The sequence below is a fragment of the Dromiciops gliroides genome, chromosome 5, assembly GCF_019393635.1.
Source record: "Dromiciops gliroides isolate mDroGli1 chromosome 5, mDroGli1.pri, whole genome shotgun sequence".
Classification (NCBI taxonomy): Eukaryota; Metazoa; Chordata; class Mammalia; order Microbiotheria; family Microbiotheriidae; genus Dromiciops; species Dromiciops gliroides.
Genome location: NC_057865.1, coordinates 53,401,262 through 53,425,791, shown reverse-complemented (window position 1 = coordinate 53,425,791; position 24,530 = coordinate 53,401,262). Strand labels below are relative to the sequence as shown.

The window sequence follows — 24,530 nt, the reverse complement described above, 5'->3', positions numbered from 1 at the left end:
CGAAGAGTTCACATTCTAATGTGGGGAAAAATATGAAAATAAGTACAGACAAGAGTAGAAAGAAGGTAATTTTGGAGGGGAAGGCACCAACAGCTTAGTGGACAGAGAAAGGCTGCATTTGAGTTGAGTATTGAAAGAATCTAGGCAAACTAAGACAGAGTGGAGGGGGGAGGCAAGGGAGGCATCCATTACCAAAACAGCCTGGAGGCAGAAGATGGAGTCTTGTGCATGAACAACAATCAGTTGGCCAGTGAAGCTGCAACCTGGATTACATGGAGGGGAATAAAACATGAGAAGACTAGAAAGGAAGGAAGGTTATGGAGTGTAGACTCCATCCACCAATGAAAATAGCAACCACTCCAGAGTCTATGCATGAGTTGTCATGGCAGAAAGATGGATCACCTAGTGGTGAACCTTTCTGGCTTGGCAAGGTGAAGGTTCTTCCTAGGTTTGCTCTCTGGCATTTTGCCAGGCCTCACTTTGAAGCACTTTAGGCCTCCATAGAAGATTCCTACCTCCAAACCTGAAGGCAATCTCAGGAGAGTACAAGGAACTAGGTAGCTTTGAGGACATGAGGCAGGACTTGAGTGGCGGTGTTGTAACACATGTGTATTACATGTGACATGTGCAGGGATTCTCAAGCTCATTCAGAAACTACATATCCTAGAAAGGAAAGCTACTTTTGCTACTTTTGGCATTCCCTGAGATATTACATTTGTTGAAATAAGAGCTTTCCCTTCTCAGGTACTTAAAAAGTTTACAAAACACTTTCTATGCATTACCTAGCTCAATCCACATAACAATCTTGTGAAGTAGGTAACATGAGTATTTTAAATCACATTTTAGAGATTGAGTCACTATGTAATTTGTACAAGGCAGCTAGCTGGCACAATGGATAAAGCACATGGTCTACAATCAGGAATGACCTGAGTTCAAGTTCAATACCATATATTTTCTATCTCAGTGACCCTGGGCAAGTCACTAAACTGCTAACTGCCTCAATTTCCCTTTCTGTAAAATAAGGATAATAATTCAGCACTTACCTCTTAGAGTTATTTTGAGACTCAAGTGAGATATTTGTGAAGTGCGTAGCAAAACTTAGGGCACTATATAAACACTTTGTGATAATTATCATCGTCATTATCATTATTAGGCAAAGATGGTTTCTGAACCCAGGTCTTCTAAACCCAAGTCTACTCCTCTTTCCATGACACCATATTGCCCTCCACATGTGACTTGCAAAGGATCAAAGAATCTAGCCAAATGATATTCCTGTTTCTGCCTGACCTAAAGCAAATAAGCAAGCAATATTTCACTGATAAGATTATCTGTCTGGCATTATTCCACCTAGCTATCTGAATGGGGAAAAAAAGTAGAATAAAACAGGCTGTCAGAAACCATCCCCATCTGAATTCACTTTTAAACATGACTGCCCTGAAAGAGTCAATTTAAATAAGCAATTAGCTGCGTGACTGTGACAGGTTTCTTTTTGCCTATGGAGTTCTGCTAAAACCTCAGTTCAGAGGTCTAGGGAGAGAAGGTGTTCCAGTGTTGAATGATGCCTTCCCAAACATCCTACCCTGACCCCTAAGTAGCCAGGTTGCCACATAGTAAGCATTTAGTTAATGGTTTTTGTCCTCTTCCCTTGATGTTTTAGTCATTGAGGTCTACTAAAGAAACTTTTTTCAAAGACTACAAATTGCATCAATATAGCACAAGGCCCTAAGGGAAATTCAATTTTATACTGATTTGTGACTTGCGGCTGGCTTTCCAATGCTACTTCTTTTCCTCCTGATTTATGACTTCCACAGACTCCTTTAAGTGAAATGTAATCCTACATTCCCTTGGGGAATTGCCCTTTATTATTTATTTGTTTCCTTACCCAAATCCTTAATAAAATACTTGGAAGATGACAGACAGAAATGCTTTATCAATTTGTTGCAAAGGACAGTTCCTTTCTATTGATACTCTGTGAGCTAATCTTAAATGATTATTCCAGATAATTTTAAGTCTTCTTTTGTGAGTTTTTTGTTTGTTGGTTTGGTTTGGTTTGAGGTTTTTGTGGTGGGTCAATGAGGGTCAAGTGACTTTTCCAGGGTCACACAGCTAGTTAAGTGTCAAGTGTCTGAGGCCAGATTTGAACTCAGGTCCTCCTGAATCCAGGGCTGGTGCTTTATCCACTGTGCTACCTAGCTGCCCCCATGCTTTTGTGAGTTTTAAAGTTGAGTATCCAGCAACAGTATGCTTATTATCTATGATATTAGGAGCTGATCTTTTGAGAACATTGCAGTTAACTGAATATGTGGCAGAGGACACAAAAAAATCCTAAGAAAATTGAGTTTAAATCAATTCAATAATTCAACAAACATTTATAAAGTGCTTCCTACATGCAGAGCACAATGTTAGGAGCAAGTTACAAAGACAGAAGAGACTCAGTCCTTGCCTTTATCGAAATCACATTCTACCTGGGACCCCAGGGAAGAAGCAAGACAATATCACCAGCGCTCCCTTTTCCCTTTATACAGTCTCCTAATCTAAATTCATCCAGAACTCATCTGGCATAGCAGAGAGGAGTGGAAGTTGGGATACCATAGGACTGCATAAGACCCACTGGGGCTTCTCAATTGCTCACACAACTTAGATGAGATGGGAGTCACCAATTTTGTCACCTCCATTGATGTGGAAGCCCTGCCATTTGCCCTGCGACTGCCTCCAAAGGTCATCCAGGCCCAAACAACTCTGCTTTCCAGCTGTACCCCCTCCCCCATCACTATCATCTTACCCACTAATACAACCTCAGGCCCTTGCCATTCACCTGGCCATCATACCCTTACACTGCCATAACACCACAACTGAATTTTCTTTGCTGTGTTGTCTTCATGAATTATAACATGAGCTCCTGGAGAGCAGAGGCTGTCTCACTTTTTCTATCTGTATCCTCAGCATTAGTATTTGTCACATAGAAGCATTTAATAAATGCTGTTTCATCCATCCATCCATCCATCCATCCATTCATTCAATCATCTATTAAGGAACTAACATTTGGGAGAGGAGGAATCAACATGTACCCATAGAAGTTAATGCAAAATAGAATTATATGCAAGGTAACTTTAGCGGAGTGGAATGCACCATGAGCTGGAGGGATCAGGAAAGGCATCATATAGAAGATGGTGCTTGAGAGGTACTTGGAAGGGAGCTCAGGAGTCTATGAGATAGAGATGAGGAGAGAAAACATTGCAAACATGGGCAAAAGCCTTTACAAAGATGGTAAAGATGAAGATGAACCATCTCATCAGAGAAACAGCGAATAGTCCCATTGGACTGAAATGTAGTGGTGTATACAAAGGGGAATAATAGTTAATTAACCTAAAAAGACAGGATTATGCAGGGCTCTAAATGTCACCCAGAGGGGTTTATATTCTGTCTAATGGCAGGAGGGAGCTTCCTGAGCAGAGGAGTGACAAGGTCCTGGGCTATACCAATGTCACTTGGTCATGTATGTGGAAGGTAGATTGGAAGAAAGAGAGAACTGAGGCAGGACAAGTAGTTTAGGGAGTTATTGCATTAGTCCAATAGATGATAAAAGCCTGAAATACAGTGGTTAGCTCTGTGAGGACAGAAAAGGAAAGAGATTTAAGCACTGTTTTAGCAGAAAAATAAATCTTAACTACTGATAGGATATATGGGTGGATGAAAGACTATTGAGAGTCTTAGTTGATTCCATGGTTGTAAATTCATTTTTTTGGTAGTGTTGTTCATCCTTTGTTTTTCTTTCTTTCTTAATTTTTTTTTGGTGAGGCAATTGGGGTTAAGTGACTTGCCCAGGGTCACACAGCTAGTAACTGTCAAGTGTCTGAGGCCGGATTTGAACTCAGGTCCTCCTGAATCCAGGGCCAGTACTTTACCCACTGTGCCACCTAGCTGCCCCAAATATTTTGTTTTGATTTGTTTTTCTGGGCAATGAGGGTTAAGTGACTTGCCCAGGGTCACACAGATGGTAAGTGTCAAGTGTCTGAGGCCAAATTTGAACTCAGGTCCTCCTGAATCCAGGGCTGGTGCTTTATCCACTGTGCCACCTAGCTGCCCCCCTCATCCTTTTTTTTTGAAGAGGACCAATGACATCATGGGTAATATTTTGACTTGCATGTGAATTGGACGGTTAATAAACCTGAGTGAGTAGAAGCATGGTAAGAATTTGGAAAAGACATTTGAAGGAAAGACATTGGACAAATAGTTTGGGAGCATGGTAGGGTCAATATAGACTACTACAGGGAAGGACCCAATAGAGAGATTGAAAATAGGAAGGAGAGTAGAGATCTAAGGTACAGGTGATGGGGCTTATCTTACCTAGAGGGTCACCTCTTCATCAGGGATTGAAATTAGAAGATTATGTCAATGGGTTTTTATAGGTGGAGTAGAGGACAAAAGGGAGTTTATAATGAATGGCCTCTTTGTTCTGTAGAGTATGAAATTAGGTTCTTTGTTGAGAGGGAAGGAGAATTCGAGGTAGGGTTAGCTCAAGAAAAGCTCACAAGAAGATTTGTCACCGCCTTCATGGACTGTTGTGTAGAAAGGCCCAGTTGAGCTTAAATAACACAAATGTGTATGGATGTTTGTAACTGGGGGTGAGATTAAGGATATAATAGTCTCTGCATGGGGCTGATGTGAAGTGAAGGTGTAGGACGTGAGAACTGATAAACTGGGAAGCCAGGAAGTATTCAGTATCAGCATGCATGCTGAAGTCCCCTAGGGCTGGGGTTAGAATGCAGAGAAAGTCTATAAGCAAGTGACTAGCCTTGAGAAAGGAGCAAAAATTACCCAATGGTCACTGGACAGCTACAATGAGGATCTGAATAGGGAAATTCATCTGAAGAGAGTAAACATTAATGCAGGAGAGATTGCTGAGTGCTGGCAGCAAAGAGGGTGGAGCAGGTCTGAACATAGTAATAGGGAGAAAGAAGGATGCTTTGGTCTCCTCTTGGACCAATATATCAAGGGATGTGAGGGAAAGCATATCCACAATCAAGATGATGGCCAGTGATTCAGTGTCTTTTGGGGTCAGCCAGGTTTCAATAAGTGCCAGAAGTGAAAGGAACAAGAGAGGAAGAGGGGTGAGGTAAAAGGAAATAGGTTAGTGATAGAATGATACTGCGGATGGCACAATGGAAGGGGTAGCAGAGGTGCATTGAGACATAACTGCTAATAATTAAACTGCATTTATTAATTCATATCAACTAACCTTTAGTTATGACAAAGAAACATGGAACAAATGAATGGATTTACTTCCGGTTTACTACAATGTGTAATTATTATATTACTTTTCCTAGAGATTTTTACCATTAAAATAAGTGTTATAGTCCAGTGTGGCAGGTAGGAGGTGTAGTGGATAAAGCACCAAGCCTGGGGTCAGGAAAACCTGAGTTCAAATTTGGCCTCAGACATGTATTAACTGTGTGATCCTAGGCAAGTTACTTAGCCCTGTTTGCTTCAGTTTCCTCACCTGTAAAATGAATTGGAGAAGGAAATGGCCAAACCACTCCAGTATCTTTGCCAAGAAAACCCCAAATGGAATCATAAAACACCAGACATGGCTGAAACAACCCGACAACTAAAATTATAGTTCAACAAATGTCTAAATTGATAAAAATTTGGGAAGTTAATCTTCTTTTTGCAGTACTTATAAAAAGAACATTGGGGGGCATAGGTGGCGCAGTGGATAGAGCACCGGCCCTGGAGTCAGGAGTACCTGAGTTCAAATCCGGCCTCAGACCCTTGACACTTAATAGCTGTGTGACCCTGGGCAAGTCACTTAACCCCAATTGCCTCACCAAAAAATAAATAAATAAATAAATAAATAAATAAATAAATAAATAAATAAATAAATAAATAAATAAATAAATAAATAAAAGAAAGAAAGGAGGAAATTAGGGTTTTGAGGGATTCAATAACTTGTCCACATTAACACAGGAAGTAATCAGAACTTCTCATACCAGAACCCAGGTTTTCTGACTTTCCTAGTCCAATGTTCTTTTTTTTTTTCAAGTGAGGCAATGGGGGTTAAGTGACTTGCCCAGGGTCACACAGCTAGTAAATGTTAAGTGTCTGAGGCCGGATTTGAACTCAGGTCCTCCTGAATCCAGGGCTGGCACTCTATCCACTGTGCCACCTAGCTGCCCCTTCCTCCTTTCTTTCTTTTTTTTTTTTTTTTAGTGAGGCAATTCGGGTTAAGTGACTTGCCCAGGGTCACACAGCTAGTAAGTGTTAAATGTCTGAGGCCGGATTTGAACTCAGGTACTCCTGAATCCAGGGCCAGTGCTCTATCCACTGCACTACCTAGCTGCCCCCCCTTCCTCCTTTCTTAAGTGGAAATGATAATGCCTTTCTTGATGACTTCCTAGGGCTGCTGTGAGTACCAAATGAGATGGTGATCCTGATCATAATAGCTCTCATTTGTATAACACTTTATGATTGAGAATATAGAGGACTAGGGAATGATAAAGAGCTGGCCTTGTAGTTTGGAAGACCTTGGATTCAAGTCCTGAATCTGAAAACATACTAACTCTGTCACTATGGGCAGACAAATCAGAGGAACGTAAATTTAGAGTGGGAAGAGATCACAAAAGCTGTCAAGTCCATGCCTGCCCTACCTTTATCATTTCACAGGTAAGGGAACTGAGGCAGAGATTAAGTGATTTCCTTAGTAAATGTCTAAGGGTACGATTTGAATCCAGTTATTATTGAGTACAAGACTAGTGTCCAGACACAACTATCTCCCAGGCAGTTATCTGATATTATAAACTAAAGACCAGACTCCTCTGTCATTGCTGATGAGAGTTACCCAGAATTCCCTATGTTTATGAAATAACAGATTCATGTCCTTCTCAGACCTCAAAAAATATCCAATTCACAAAGCACTTTGCTAAGTAAAAACACTAAAAATTGGAAGGTATCATATACATGTAATAAATGTAAGACATTTTAGTCGTTTTCATTTATAGCTAAAGCTGTTTAACAGTGTTCCAGGTTATAAATCATATGAAACTATTGAGATAGAATGGGATTCCAGATGGATCTGATGAATCCCTGACCATCATGCACCAGGAACATGGTGAATTAATCAGAAAATTCCTGGACTTAAAGTAAAAAACAAAGATTTAATTTCTGGCCCTACCCCTTACTACCTAAGGAGATAGTGTGTTTAGGATGGAAAGAGCATTAGCTCTGAAGTCAGAGGATCTGGGTTCAAATCTTGCTTCTGATACTTACTAGTTGTTTGACCTTGGGCAAATCTCTTAACCTTCTCACCTTCCTCCTCTGTAAGTCAAGAAGGTTGAACCAGAGTGGGTACTGAGCCTTGGTTTTATCAGCTTAGGAAACCTCTTAACCTCTCTGGATCCTATTTTTCTCAATGACAAATGAGGAGGAGTGGATTAGCTAACCTAGAAAGCCTTTTTCAACTCTAAATCTGTGATGTTATGATCTTATAAATTCTGATTTCAAGTGGTCCCCCTTTGAAAATAAATTTTTATGCCTTGTAGACATTGCAGTTGGTGCACCATTTGCCGGAGATGGTGGAAAAGGCAAAGTGTTCATTTACAATGGGAATGCCGAAGGGTTAAACCAGAAACCTTCACAGATTCTGAATGGAGCCTGGGCCTCCCAGGCAATGCCTTCGGGATTTGGCTTTACTCTGAGAGGTGATTCAGACATAGACAAGAATGATTACCCAGGTAAGTCTTTCCACAGGAGAGTTCACTTCATCCCTCCCTTCTCTGGAAAATGCATCATGCTTGAGCAACTCTCTCATAAGGGTCAAGGTCAAACTCAAATGTAGTCACAGGGGCTCCTTGTGCATGAGTCCTGGATGGTTTTCCTGTGAATTTAGTCAGACAAAACAAATACTCCCTTTCCTGTCAAGAGACAGCATCAGAGATGCAAGGACGATTTAAAAAGTTACATTAAGCATAAAACCTGTCAGCTTTCTAACAAAAAGATTAAGGCCCTTTCCCCCTCTAAACCTCAATAAAGTAGATGTGCCAGAAATGAGGACAGTTTTTTAGTATGTACAAGGTGGTCTTAAAGCATTCAATCTTTCAGAATCTCTGCTGACCCTTCCCCTCCCTCCAAAAAAAAAAAATCCCCTCTGTGTCTAGCCAAGGTTGTTTGGGGGAGGGTCAGTTATTTTACATAAGTATTGTTTGCCCTTGTTTTGAGTTCTTCTGAAATGGGTTGTATAATTTGGTTTGGGCAACTGGTGACATAGGAAATAGAGCTCTGGACTTGGAGGCAGGAAGACCTGAATTTGAATCCTACCTCAGACTACTATACAACTTATTTGGTGTGTGACCCTGGGCACGTCACCTAGTCTCTGTGAGCCTCAGTTTCCTCATCTATAAAATTAGGAAATTGTACTGCCTGGCTTCTAAGTTCCTTTCCAACTTGAAATCTATGATGCTTTGAAAAACAGCAAGAACTCCCACCCCTTTTATCAGAGGAGGGAGAAATATTGTCTATTCTGTCAGATTTAGTAGATACATTGATTTGTCTTGCTGAACAGCTTCTTTCTGTCTATGTCTTTCTCTCCCTCTTCTCTCTCTCCTCTTTTTGTCCCTTGTAAAGGAGAGGCTTTCTGGTTATCCTTTGCTTCTCTGAAAGGTTATGCTTTGCTTCTCTGAAATTTGCATAGTGAAACACTTAAAAAAGCACAAGGAGAGGCTTTCTGAGAAGAGGGGTGTGAGTATTTTCTAAAGTGACATAAAAACAAGAGCTAGCCATACAAATATTTTAACAAACAATAGCAGAGCAAAAGGGAATTGTGGAAGATTAGACAGTAAAAGTATCCTTCATTGTTTCATTTTGATTATAGAGTTATGGAAGCTTTTCATAGAAGATACATTAATTGTTGTTTGGCAGAATCATAATAAGCCACATGGAAGTTTTCTACACATCTCCATAAAGACTTACTTCAAAAACTGCTGTTTCTAGCAGAGAACATGAAACTTCTTGGTTTTCAGTTTCTGTTTTCTTTTTTTATTTGTTTTGTTTTGTTTTGGGGTTTTTTGCAGGGCAATGGGCGTTAGGTGACTTGCCCAGGGTCACAGAGCTAGTAAGTGTCAAGTGTTTGAGACCGGATTTGAACTCAGGTACTCCTGAATCCAGGGCCAGTGCTTAATCCACTGCGCCATCTAGCAGCCCCTCTGTTTTCTTATTCATTCAGATTACCCTGGTCGAGAATGGTTCCAACTTCAGTTGCTAATGGTTTAACGACAACCAGTGCCCTTCAGCTGGGTATTTTCCACATATAAATCTTGGTATGGTTCAGAATAGTATTCCAAGTCAACTGCTTAAACATATGCATGTAACTATTGTATATGCATGTGTATATGTATGTTTGTGTATGTGTGCATATGTATATGTAATTGTATATCTATGTGTATACATGTATATAAGAATATGTGTGTGTGTGTGTGTGTGTATATATATATATATCCTTTCACTTTCTCTTTCCTTTGTAATGGAGCACAAAAAAGGTGTTCCCACAGCATTTTTTTGTTTCCCCCACCCTCATTTTCAGTCTTGGCAGAAGACTTTCATTATATTAAAGTAGACATTGTGGCAAGCCTTGGGATTGTGTTCAAATCTACAATGATGTTCTCAAATCACTTGACATCTCTGAGATGACATCATGCCAACCAAAAGCTTGATCAGTAACTGTAACCATGATCAGCTACATGGGAGGGCAGTGAGCAATTTATAATGCATCCTTCTAAAGCTTTATTTATCATTTGATATTTTAAGTTCCAGGACAGAGAACTTATTCTTTCTCCCCCACCCCTATGGTATTCTTTTTTTTGCAGGGTAATGAGGGGTAAGTGACTTGCCCAGGGTCACACAGCTAGTAAGTGTCAAATATCTGAGGCTGAATTTGAACTCAGGTCCTCCTGAATCCAGGGCCAGTGATCTATCTACTACACCACCTAGCTGCCCCCCCCCCATGGTATTCTTCTTCACTGTGTTTGGCACAGCCCTCCTTTCCCCCATCCTTACAATTGAAAAGCTTGACAGATAGAGTGATTCCTGACTCTGCTCGGATTTAAAGCAGGCAAAGGAAGAATCCCCCCCAAGGCCAGCCCATCTATTTCCTTATGAAGCTAGACATTTTCAGAATTTGAAGGGGCAGAAAACATTGAGAAATAGAATAATCTATTTTTAGAGGAATTTTTACTTGGAGAAGGGAGAAAAGAAGGATGGAGGCTAAGAGAGTTTCTTGTAAACACTTTTCCAGTGAGTACTTATTGGCTATCATGTGTTTCTTTTCACCCCCTCTAACAATCAGACAACCTGACAGCGGATGTGGCTGTTAGAGGAAAAAATATGAGGGAAGTAAGTCTGCTTATCTTGGGAGTGGTCACTGCCCTCAAGTTGTATCTGCAGGAGCTGACAAGTCCAATTTATAGTAACTAATGAAGTCATGTGGAGGAGCCCAGGTGGTGGCTTTAACAAAATGGAGTAGCTGATATCTCTTCCCCTTGTCTGGAATAACAGACCTCTTTTTAGTGCAGGGGATTTATAAATTTGGGATTCATGGACTTCAGGTTAACCTGAGGTCCCAGAACCTATTTTTTAAATTTAATAGTATTTTCCCAATTATATGTAAAGATAGTTTTCAACAATCATTTTTGTAAGATTTTGAGTTCCAAATTTTTCTCCCTTCCTCTCTCTCCTCCCCACCACAAGAAGCACGCAATTAGATAAAGGTTATACATGTACAATCATGTTAAACTTATTTCCATGTTAATCATGTTGTGAAGGAAAAATCAAAACAAAAAGGGAAAAACATGGGAAAGAAAGAAAAGAAAAATGAAAATAGTATGCTTTGATCTGCATCCAGACTCCATAGTTATTTCTTTAGATGTGGATAGCATTTTCCATCATGAGTCTTTTGGCATTGTCTTGGATCATTGTATGGTGACAAGAACTAAGTCTATCATATTTGATCATTGTACATTGTTACTGTTACTGTGTACAATGTTCTCCTGGTTCTGCTCATTTCACTGTTCATGTAAGTCTTTCCAGGTTTTTCTGAAATCTGCCTGCTCATCATTTCTTACAGCACAATAATAGTCCGATACATTCATATACCACAACTTGTTCAGCCATTCTGCAATCCATATATATTCCCTCAATTTCAAATTCTTTGCCACCACAAAAAGCTGCTATAAACATTTTTGTACCTGTGGGTACTTTCCCTTTTTTATTATGTCTTTGAGATACACACATAGTAGTGTTTTTCCTGGATCAAAGGGTATGCATGATTTTATAGCCCTTTGGGCATGGTTTCAAATTGTTCTTCAGAATTAGATCAGTTCACAACTTCATCAACAATGTATTAGTGTTCCAGTTTTCCCACATCTTCCCTAACATTTATCATTTTCCAGGGACCTATTTTTTAAAATGTTTGATGACTACTTCTGGAGATCTTCCAATATGCATTTGAATTCTCCATAAAAGAATTTTCCAAGAATCAAAATCAAATTACCCGGGCTAAACTTTAAAGAATCCATCTTTTTTTTTAATTGGAAGACATTTGCTTATCTCTGGTCCTAGAACTCATCTCCTTTTCCCCTTGATTTTTCAGATATTAAAGAAGGAGGGTGGTCTGACAGAGAGCTGGCCTTGGAACCCCAAAGACATGGGTTCAAGTCCTATCTCTGATCCATCCTGCCTATGGGATTCTAGGCAAGCCACTTAACTTCTCAGGGCTCTAGGCCATTCTCTAGACTATAAGTTGAAGACAAGGTACAAGCCTGCATTGTTAAAGGGATTTTCTTACCCTGGCAGTTCCCTGTGTCAATAGAATTATAGATTCAGTCTATATCCCTGGCCTTATCTTGTAAGGATTGCCAAAAATAGCTCATCAATCTCATCCTAAAATCCTTTCACTCCCTGAAATATTGTTGTTGAGTTCTTTCAGGATAGTTCGATTCTTCATGACCCCATTTGTGGTTTTCTTGGCAAAGACACTAATGTGGATTGCCATTTCCTTCTCTAGCTCATTTTACAGATGAGGAAACTGAGGCAAATAGAGTTAAATGACTTATCCAGGGTCACATAGCTAGTAAGTATCTGAAGCCAGATTTGAACTTGGGCATTCTTAAATCCAAGCCCAGTGCTCTTATCCATTGGTCCACCTTGCTGCCCCCACTGGAATGGATCTCCCAGCCTGGTGACTTGAACTCATGGGGAGTTGCTTAGTATCCCTTTACAATTATCTTATCATCTTCCACATTTGGATGATTACTTGTGGAGAATCCTATAGAAAGAATCCTAGTTCAGTTAGGAATTGAGTTAGTTGGCCACTGACGTCCCTGTCACCTTGTGATCTTTCAAATAAAAGTCTTTAGCATCACATCTCTAGTTCTGGCAAATACTGCCTTCAAGCCTGAAAGATAAGCAAGTTTTTGGTTGAGTGAGTCTATGAAGGAGAAGAATTCTCTGTATCAACAAGGTTAAAGAGGCTTATCATGGTAAGAAAAAATCACATGGCCACTTATGAGTTCCACAGACTGAGATATGTTGATTGAAAGTTGAAAGAACACCCAGCCTGAGAATTATCTTTATCTTCCCTGATCTTTAGAGTAACAGGCTCAGTCTAGAAGGTGTCTGAGATTCCCTTCAAAGTCTAGAATAAGGATCCCATAATCTTTGGTTTATAATTTGTGGATTGTCTAGAGCAGGGCTTCTTAAACTCCTCTTGAGAACCTTTTTCACCTAAGAATTTTTTAATGTGAGCCCAGGTATATAGGTATATAAAATAGGCGTGCATAACCTTTTACTGTTGCCAATTTTTTTTGCAACCCCCACATCCAGTTACACAAAGACATATGTGGTCATGACACACAGTTGAAGAAGCTAGAAACTCTTGCAGAAAGAAAGGAAAAGAATGATATAGTGTTGGTGTCTACATTAAATATTCGGTCAACTCCATTATTGCCACTCAATATCTAGATAATCTGAGGAAGGAGTTCAAAATAGCCAGTCTACTGGTTTGAAAGACCTCTGAAGGAGGCTTCAAATCCCAACTCAAGACACTTATTTATCTGAATGACAACTGGAAGTCACTTTGCCACCTTTAGCCTCAGTTTCCTTACTTTTAATCGGAGATGATGGTAACGCTATCTTTCCCTCAAGACCGTTGTCAGAAAACTGCTTTGTAAACCTGAAAGCACTCTATAAATCTAAGTTGTTGTTTTGAGTCATAGCTGGGAACATGTAGCTTGGATAGACAGTAACTTAATAAAATATCTAGTAAAATACAAGGTAAGAATTGTCTGAAGAAGTTTATTTCCTTTGATGGAATGGGAAAAGAAAGGGACCTTTCCATTTGTAGTTCGACTTTGAAAGTTATTGCTTTTCCTTTGGCAGTAAAATTATTTGACAAGCCAGGATGTAGCGTCTTTTCTTTTTATGATGGCCAAATCCACATCAGGTTTGGACCAAGGGTCCTTGTCAGCCATTGCCTTGCATGTGATGAGCACAGAAGCCATTCTGGTCATTTGATATCCCTTTTAAGATTGGCTGTTGGATTATTCATAAAAACGAAGAAAGGTCCACAGAACATGTGCATCAGAATGAATGTGTCTCTATACAGTACGTTCATATATTACATATAGTATATACACATGTTGCCTACAGAATATATTAGAGACATATGGTCTTAAAAGCCCCTTTTTACATTTAAATCTGATTTCTCCAATGATTTTCATTACAAATTTGGTTCTGTGTTTCTCTGGAGGTTGGGGGCAAAATTACTGACCCTAACACATACCAAAAAAAAAAAAATCAATTTTGTTAATACAGAAAACCAAATTTCAAAAGAAAGGGTCATTTCTAAAAGTAAAACATTTTTAATTACAAGAGAGGAATACAAGATAATTAGAGCTATTTTTATATTTGGCACAATAGATTCAAGGTCTAAAGGAAAAGGAAATCATTCTAGTTTAGCTGAACAGGTCATATTAAGCTAAAGAGTCCATATGATTCCCAAAAATATATTCTAATTCAGTTCAGTAAACATTTATTAAATGTCTGCTATATGGGCCTAAGATCTAAAGTCCCTTAAGATTCAGCGAACCTCAGGGCAGCTAGGTGGTACAATGGATAAAGCACCAGCCCTGGATTCAGGAAGACTTGAGTTCAAATCCAACTTCAGACACTTGATACTTACTAGCTGTGTAACCCTGGGCAAGTCACTTAACCCTCATTGCCCCACAAAAAAAGAAAAAAGAAAAAAAAAGAAGAAGAAGAAGAAGATTCAGGGAACTTCTCTGAAGTTGTGGGAGAACTCTAATAATGTCTCTCTACTACAGAGGTCCATTTTTAATAGTCCTTATGGAAAATACAGGAAATGGGTGCTACTTCTGTCCTTATCTTGATTGATGATTCTTTTTGCATTTTTATTATTTAGTAGGTTTCTTTCAGGATGTCCTTTGAAGGCAGAAATTTGGCATATTTCCCCCACACAATTTTTATGATAACTTATTAAGTCTGTAAGTGAAGGTCATTTGGGGATAGAAATATGCAAACATGGTTGTGAGGAAAAAAAATGGGTAGTTCTAGTTTACTTTCTCCTGGCCCAACTGTTGATAACTATGATATGGTTGCCTTGGTACATATCTGTATATTTCTTAGTCACTTAAAAATAATTCCATCAGTGGCAGTTAGGTGGCACAGTGGATAAAGCACCGGCCCTGGATTAAAGAGGACCTGAGTTCAAATGTGGCCTCAGACACTTGACACTTACTAACTGTGTGAACCTGGGCAAGTCACTTAACCTTCATTACCCTGCAAAAAAAAAAGAAAGAAAGGAAGGAAGGAAGGAAGGAAGGAAGGAAGGAAGGAAGGAAGGAAGGAAGGAAGGAAGGAAGGAAGGAAGGAAGGAAGGAAGAAAGAAAGAAGGAAGGAAGGAAGGAAGGAAGGAAGGAAGGAAGGAAGGAAGGAAGGAAAGAAAGAAAGAAAGAAAGAAAGAAAGAAAGAAAGAAAGAAAGAAAGAAAGAAAGAAAGAAAGAAAGAAAGAAAGAAAGAAAGAAAGGGAAAGGAAAGGAAAGGAAAGGAAAGGAAAGGAAAGGAAAGGAAAGGAAAGGAAAGGAAAGGAAAGGAAAGGAAAGGAAAGGAAAGGAAAGGAAAGGAAAGGAAAGGAAAGGAAAGGAAAGGGAGAGAGAGAGAGAGAGAGAGAGAGAGAGAGAGAGAGAGAGAGAGAGAGAAGGGGAGATCACTGGGTCCCCCAAGATAAAATTAACTCCATCGAAGTCATCGTTCTTTTTTAAATCCTGAGGTTATTGCTATAGTTTATATCTATCTAATATAGACAATTTGGCATAAGGATCTCTCAGAAAGGAAATGCAGATTTGTAACCTATAAAATTGCCTGTGGTCACCGAGAGGTTACATTACTCACCCTAGGACATCCAGTCAGTGTTTGTCAGTGACATGATATGAACCCAGATCTTCAAGCCTTCATTCTACCCACTATGCCATGATCCTTTTCTTACTATAATTGCCTGGAGATGTCCAGTCAATAGGAAGTACTGCATGATCCCATAGAGAGGCTATTCTAATACTTGCCCATTCTTCAGACCACCAACCCCAGAGGTATAGATCTCCAGTCTCCAGTGCATGGTATAGTTCTAGGCCTCAACCCACTCCTACCCTCCATTGAATTAGAATCCCTGAATCACCTGGGCCTTCAAAAACCAAGAGAAAACACAAAAGGGTGATTTTAGGGAATTAGAGTTGTCAATTTCTAATTCATATTAAGGTAAATTGATTTGGCTGGGTTTGCTGTTGGGCATGGCTCCCTTAAAAGCCCTGACTAGATTCAGAAATCAAGTACAAGTGCTTCCTGCTGATGGGACAAAGACAGGATGCTTTTACAATCATGGTATCTCAGTTTTCCCATTCCAACTCAGTTTAGTAGAGTTTTGCTACTGTCACATAGTACAGTGAGATGTGTGCTAGACTTGAAGACATGATCCTTCCACCTATCAGCTGTAAGGTACTGCAATCATTTTACCTCTGAAGGCCTCAGTGTCATCACATATAAGATTGAGAAGAGGAGAATTAGACCCTGTGGTCTTTAAGGTTTTTTGCATATCTAACATTCAATGACTCTGTTTCTCACTCTCCTTGCCAAGTATCTTCTTCATGCCACTAGTGCCGTTTCTTTCCCCATTTTGAGATCCAGCAATGCATCTTTGTAGTGCCATCTTTGATCTTCAATGGTGCTTCTCCCGCTCATGGGGAAGGAAATCTTCCCTACTCCATAAGGGTGTGTAAGAAAACCCTATACATCACTATTATAACATCAACTCTTCCTGTGGGAGGAGGACCATGAGGCTGATTTTCCTGTGTTATTTATGCATGCTGGAGAAACTGAAGGACTCCAGCACCTTGGGTGGAGCACATTGGGAATTTCTGGGAGAATATTTTCAAATATGGCACAGGAGCATTGGCAGGCATGGATGGGTTGTAAGCTGTATCTTTGAAGAAGACATCCAAATTGTTGAGATCTCAGTTCCATTTGAGTATTTGAGGATGTATATATTATGAATTATAAAATAGTTATTCGCTTCTAAGTTCTTTCATGGCTCAAAACCATCCATATACTCCATGAAGCACCTAGCCAATTCACCCACATAATAATAATAAGACTAGACCAAAACAAGCACATGCAGAGACTAATATATTCCCAAGCACAAAAACATAGAAGTGATGTGGCCTTTTAAGGAGAAGTTGTTATTATTGTAGACTTGTAGCCAACCTTATGGTCTCCTCTCAGTTGGAATGGTGGGAAACAAGAAGGAAGGGTGATAGAAAAACTAAAGACTCCAGGCATGATTTGTTACTGCTCTGTTAAATATTTATTTGTTTGTTTGATAGTTGAGTGTTCATAATGTGCTAAGGATTAACCAGCGCCTAACCACAAATCCCTTCCTGGTAGAATACAGCCAGTGCTGTAGGTGGGTGGGTGTGTAGAATGAGATGTGGTTATATATCCCACAATTCCACCTCTGTTCCTTTCTCTGTTAGTATATGCCTTTGATATTCATAGCAACCATTACCAACTTAATTCTATATAAGGAAAAATCTTTTCACTTTCTTATTCTACTAGAAATAATGATAAATGATAATAGCAATAGTATTTAGATAATGCTCTGTAATTTATAAGGGAATTCACAAATATCTCATTTGATCCTCACATCGATTCTGGGAGATGGGTGCTATGATTATCTCCATTTTACAGATGAAAAAACTGAGGGAGACAGAGGTTAGAGAATATTTACAAGGTCACACAGAGTCTAAGGCCAGATTTGAAATCAGGTCTTTCTGACTCTAGAGCTGATGCTCTCTCCCCTCGCTGCCTGCTAGAATAGTTCACCAACCTATCCCCCTTTAGTTCTTACTTCTTTGTAAACATTGCACCCGTGTATACACACATGCATATATCTATGTGCACTCCTTTTGTATGCACCTGTATACATGTATAACACATGTATATGCAGATGTATGTATATTATTGCATGTTGGTAAATCAGATTTCATGAGTATGAGTACATTTTCCATTGATGCAGATCACATCAGTCCTTCTTCATGTGAAATTCTTTCCATGTTTTACCATAAATCATTTTGCATACATGTGTATAAGTATGTGTATGTATACTATACATATGCATGTGTATATATTGTATATCTACATATAATTTGGATATTTATATGTGTGTAAATATATATATATATATATTTTATTTTTCAACCAACACTTATTGAGCACCTAATGCATGAACAAGCATGTGTTAGGTGATGGAACAGATACAAAATCTATATCAACATGGTCCCCTGACTTCATGCAACTTATATTTGAGTAAGCAAAATGAGACCCAAACACAGATAGCTATAATGCACAGTATATAATGATTTAATGAGAAGATTTCAAAACAAATTAAGAAACTTAAACAAGAAGGTTCATTATTACCTAGGAAAATCTTCATGGAAAAGGTAGCATTTGAATCAGTTTTTAAATGATAATGAGTAGTCCTACCTCTTGGCAGAGAGGCGATAAACTATAGCTGCAAAATGAGGCATACATGTTCAGAACTGAGCAATATGTTTGTTTTGCTTGAATGTACTCTTTTCTTTTTTTTTTTTTTTTTACAAATGAGGGTTTTAATGAGGGTGAAAGGTGGGGATGGGAAATCATTGGTAAGAGTAAGAACATCAATAAAACCTTTTTAAAAACACAAAGAATGACTAGGAGTTCTGCAGATGAAAGAGGTAATAGGGCATGTAAGGCATAAGAATTTTCTCTATATATAAATGTATATATTAATATTAGGTAGCATACCTAATGCTGCCTCATGGACATACACTTCATTTATACACATTCCAAGATCATAAAGATAGAATCTTTTGGTTTTAGTGAGAATATATCTTGGGAGATTGTACTCCCAAATGCACACATCTCTCAGAGCTTTTATTTTATGCAAAGAGTATAAATTCATTAAAGATGTGGAATTAAAATATACACTGACCATATTGGGAAGTTCTAGGTTGCAGACAAATATTCAAATCAATTTTCATCAAAATGAGGATCACAGTGCAAAGAGATAACCACACTGACATTAGGAAATTTACTTTCACCCTTTTAACAGTAAACATGCCACAATCAGGTAGGGAAAGCATAGCCTGAAGATGAAGGGATACAGTCAAAAGAAATAATAAAAACAACAAAACCAAGTGGTTCTGAATCTTTCTGTTCCTTGGAGAATGACAGAAAGAGGGGGTAGAAGTGCCCACTGACCTCTTTTCTAAGTCAGACAGGGGGGAAAAAAACCCCACAAGACCTCCCTGGCCTCAAAAAGAGCCAGCAAAGAAAGATAATGAGAAATGAGCCCTTTTGCCTACAAAAAAGGCTCTTTTCTTGTGTGTGTAAATATATGTATAAATAAAAACACTAACATATATGTATATATACAAATACATGTATATTTCAAACTGCAGAATAGAGAGCAATCATTGGAATATCTTGTCTTCATCGGCAGTGATTTTTCTTTAAAATTCCAGGTCTTTTATGTTATTGGTGTAGGGATTTCCCCCAACCAATCCATATCATAAGCTTTCTCTGCAACATACTGTCTTTGGGTGGTATCTACAAGATTGAGAGACTATGACTTGCCTTGTCATGAAACACATGTTATAAACAGGATGTGAACCCAGATATACCTGACTCTTAAATCTAGATGTGAGGGAAGGAATGAGTGAGTGAATGAATGAAGTGACTGACTGACTGAATGGAAAAGCATTTATTAAGTACTTATGTACAACACACTGTGCTGACTACTGGAGATACAAATAAGAAAGAAAAAATAGTTCTTGGTCTCAGAGAACCCAAGTTCTGTTGGGAGCAGACAATACATAGAGAAGATTTCAACTGTAAGACAGATGAAAAGAACCCGTGACCCTTAGGCGACAGCTACAAAACAGATTACAATGCATCTTCCTTAATGTCAGCTCCACTGACAAAGTCCTATCAGTGTCTGATGTTGAAATATTGAAATAGTGCCAAGGATTTGGGAGATTAGAACTTTCTTTTCTGGATCTTCTTTTTGTCCACTGCTTTTTTCATAGATCTCTTTCTCTTTCAGTCTGTCCTGGCAAACATTTGTTTCTTTTCTGTAGGGACCATTTAGCTGGCTGCATAAAATATTATAGAACCCTCAGATATCATCTTCCAGAACCCGCCCAATTTGCTAGGAGGATGGTACAGAAGAAGGTTGCCTGTGGAGATTTCAAAGGATTGCCTTAGCAGTTGAAAGAGGGGAAGATTAGGGTTAGTTAGAATGGGATGAGGATTTGGAGGGAAATGGTAATAACAGTTATTATGCCGGCTCTCTTCCATCCTGTACTCATGAAATTTATTTTTTTTTAAAGAATCAACCGGGGCAGCTAGGTGGTGCAGTGGATAAAGCACTGGCCCTGGATTCAGGAGGACCTGAGTTCAAATCCGGCCTCAGACACTTGACACCTACTAGCTGTGTGACCTTGGGAAAGTGACTTAACCCTCATTGCCCCACAAAAAACCCCAAAAAACAAAAAACAAAAAAAATCAACCAGTAAGTTCCTTTGTGAATGAGGAACATTTTTACATCTTCATTGTGATCCCTGCAACTCTCAATATGAGTGTTAGGTACATAGCATTGAAGTTCTCATTAAATTCTCAATTGAGTGATAGAAATCGGTGCCATGAGTTCAAATTCTGAATTTTTAAAAAGCATTTTAGGAGCAGCTAGGTGGTGCAGTAGATAGAGCACTGACCATGAAGTCAGGAGGACCTGAGTTCAAATCCAGCCTCAGACACTTAACACTTACTAGCTGTGTGACCCTGGGCAAGTCACTTAACCCCAATTGCCTCAACAACAACAACAAAAAAAAAGCATTTTGGAAACTGCCTTTTTAACTTCAGTTCATTGGAAAGTGATCTGATTTCCTTTGAAGAAAAGTTCAGTCCTAATGAGATTCTCCAATAAATTCAGAAGCTATTTTATTTGGGTAAGGTTTTGCCAGTAGTCAACCAATATTTATTGAAGGTGTGCTGCATGTGTGCATGTGTCCCTGTGCTGAGCTCTGTGAGTGATATATAGAATTATAGGACACCTGGAAGATATATAAACCTAAAAGATATGGTCCATGCTCTCAAAGACATTATAGTCTACTTAGAAAGTCAAAACATTAACATATATAAAACAGATTACTACCATCATTCCTAAATCAACCATTAAATGTCAAATAAATGTGTTGTAGAAGAGAGAGGGGGAAGAGAGAGGGAAAGAGGAAGGGAAGGAAGGAAGGAGGGAGGGAGGGAGGGGGGGAGGGAAGGAAAAAGAATAAGAATGAACTTCTAGGGTGGTAAAGGAAGACTTCCTAGACAATCTAGAATCTTGAACTGCGCTTTGACTGATATATAAAAGGAGAGAATTCTGGGTGGCAGGACTAGCATGAATAAAGGTGAAAAGGCAAAACATAATGTAAATGTGGAGGTGAAATAGTATGGATAGAATGGAGAGTTTGTGTGGGGATAGGAATAAGATTGGAAAGGTGGGTTGAAGGGACAGCTAGGTGGCACAGTGGATAAAGCACAGGCCCTGGATTCAGGAGGACCTGAGTTCAAATCTGGCCTCAGACACTTGACACTTACTATCTGTGTGACCCTGGGTAAGTCACTTAACCCTCATTGCCCTGCAAAAACCAGACCTAAATAACTGGAAAAAGGAATGGTGGGGTGGGACCAGATTATAAAAAGCCTTGTATAACCTGAGTGTGGTCTAGTCTACTATTTAGGCTGTTTCTTTCCCCCACGCTTCATTCACACTGGAAGTTCTGGGTTTCTGACAGTGGGATTAATTCAGTCATTTTCTAGTCATGTCCAACTCTTCATGACCCTGTTTGGGGTTTTCTTGGGAAAAATACTGTAGTGGTTTGCCATTTCCTTCTCAAGCTCATTTTACTGATGAGGGAACTGAGGCAAACAGGGTTAAGTGGCGTTCCCAATGTCACACAGGTAATAAGTCTCTGACACAAGTTTTGAACTCAGAAAGATTGGTCTTCTAGCACTCTAGCCACTGCAACATATAACTGCCCCATAGAGTAAGATATCACACACCTAGGATACAAAATGTCTCTCAAAGTCATAGGCAAACTACATGTGTCAGGAGGATATGCTCCTATAACTTGGAACTATAATCCATCAGTCTTCACTAGTGTGCTTCCATTTAATCAATCCCTATAACATTAACTCTTTTTTTTTTTTTTTGCTGGGCAATGGGGGTTAAGTGACTTGCCCAGGGTCACACAGCTAGTAAGTCAAGTGTCTGAGGCCGGATTTGAACTCAGGTACTCCTGAATCCAGGGCCTGTGCTTTATCCACTGTGCCACCTAGCTGCCCCCAACATTAACTCTTAAACACAGAACTTTACTTACTAATAAGCCAAAATCAGGAATGATTACATTTATTCATTAAAAGGCAAAAGCAAAAGTAATCCAAAATTTTACTCAATAGAAGGCAAAAGCAAGGATAATCAAAATGTCACAATCCACCCACAAAAAAGATCAGTCTTATACTAACACACTCAGAAACCATAGGGGAGAATGGACCCACAATTATAAAAACCTATCAAGGAGGCAGAAAAGTGAGGAAATCCATGTTCCGAAGGTAATTCATCATTCTTTTTTTAATCCATGGAATTTTATTTTTTCCAAATTACATGCAAAAACAAATTTTGACATCAATTATTTTAAACTTTGTGTTCCAATGTCTCCTCCTCCCTCCCTCCCCACCCCACCCCCCAAGAACTAAGCAACTCATCATTTTTGACTGTTGGCTTTGATGTTCCTGATCCCACGTGAAGTTGCTTCTCTCCAAGCTGCTTCCCTTGTGGTTCTCACTATTCTTTTGCTAGGTAAAATGGCTCCTTTTCTGTTTGTGTGTGTATATTAATATGTGTGTATGCAGATATAGATATAGATAGGTATGGAGATAGAGATAGATAGATATAGATAGATGTGGTAACTGTGGTATAATAAATAGGAAGCTGTCCTTTTTGTCTGTAGTACCTGGGTTCAAGTTGCACCACAATGACTGGGAGAGCCTGAGCAAAATACTGCTAGGCAACTGTATTTGTCAAGAATATTCTTCAATGGGAGATTCTTATACCAATAGAATCACAAGACTGGTCAAAAGAAAAAATATGCACATATGTATGTATAATCCCTAGACATATATAACTTGAAATTTGTTTACTTACTGAAAATATGAGGTTAAGTGGGGATAGGTTTCCAAATGTGGCTATTTATGTGCTTTGAAAAGCTTAAAGGACTGAGTCACTAATAATACCTTGAATACATTGATCAAATGGAAGCATTTAAGAAAAGAAACAGCTGTGGTAGTCAGGCAGGAATCACTAACATTTAATAATCTAGCCTAATCCTATTTAAAAATTACTCTCTAACAACCCCATCTGCCACAGGCATTAACCCAAACAGAAGAGCGAAGTGCAAATCTGTTGTAGAAGCAGAAATTTCAGGCTACAGAAACTGGAGGGGGGAAATGGCACCATGCCAAGGTTATCACTGTCTTGTTCAAGATCATGATATATGATGATTGTGTCATGAAGGCAATTTAGACAGTTAAACTTGGACGCTGTAAGGGACTGTGAAATGGTGCATCTGTTTTGACGAGTAGAGCATTGTACATGTGTGCACACGTGCATGAGCAAGAGACAATACGTAAGAGAAAATGGATGAATAGATTCACCCAAATAGGGTAAAAATTGAAGCCAGGGTATAATGTATTTTGTCAAGCTTTGAGCTTAAAACTTAAAATCACCAGTTTGACATTTGGAATCAACTTCTCAAGCCATATAGTCTAAGTTTATTTTTTTTCCTGGTAAACTCCTACTAATGTTTTTAAGAAAAGCAGAACACCAAGCTGCTTTCATGTAGCTATATTTTGATAATTTCAGTATAAACAAATTAGAAATGAGTGGATTGCTTTTCTACTAAGATGCTTGTGAATTTGGAGGAAATTACAAATTTAATGGAAAGACTAGAAGATAACAGTGTTAAGTGGTAGAAAGAACACTGGGGAACCAAAAGCCTGAGACCTCAAGTCAGAAACTTGCCAGTAATTACTTGTGTAATTTTAAGCACATCACTTCAGCTTTCTGGGATGCATTTTCTGATCTGTACAATAAAATTGGTAAACACAAAGTAAAATTATCATTCCAAATTAGGACTTTAGTTGATCTAGCCTATCACTGCTCTTCCTTATAGTGATACTAGGATGATTCGTCAAATGAGTTGATCAAAGCATTGAACTCCTTGGCTTACAAAATTATAAATATGCTTGATGAAGACTGATATTAAACACATTAAGCCAGAATCCAAATGTTCACTAGTATTGAAATTAGTGATATTCGTTGACTAATGTCCAGGAATTCAGCATTTCCATGCTTAAATGGCTAATGTCAACATCAACCTCTTGGGTTATTCCAACAATATCTGGCTAATTGTTCCAAATATATATTTTCTCAATGACAGTTTAGTGACTTTCTCCTTCAGCACTGAATAGCACTTACAGTGGAGAAGCTGGATAGTGAAGCTAACACTAAAGGGTGTTTGGAAAGGCATGAGTAAGGATAGGGCAAGAGGGCAAGGTATTCCAGAGCAGAGGACAGCATATATATTTGAAATTATAAGGTCAAGACTGAGTGAGGGATAAAATGAGAGTGGGGGGATGTAAGAACAAAAAACAGGATCAAGTGAAGATTTTTGTTTTGTTTTTGTTGGGGGGTTTTTGGTGAGGCAGTTGGGGTTAAGTGACTTGCCCAGGGTCACACAGCTAGGAAGTGTTGTGTCTGAGACCGGATTTGAACTCAGATCCTCCTGAATCCAGGGCGGGTGCTCTATCCACTGCACCAC

At 39.0% G+C, this 24,530-nt stretch overlaps 1 protein-coding gene across 1 annotated transcript in view; it reads left to right on the top strand.

Moving 5' to 3' along the window:
• Positions 1-24,530, top strand: part of ITGA8 (integrin subunit alpha 8) — a 229,161-nt gene that overhangs the window by 79,585 nt on the left and 125,046 nt on the right. Inside the window, 1 exon segment of the mRNA XM_043969199.1 lies at positions 7,539-7,730. Within this exon segment, the coding sequence (XP_043825134.1) occupies positions 7,539-7,730 (192 nt within the window).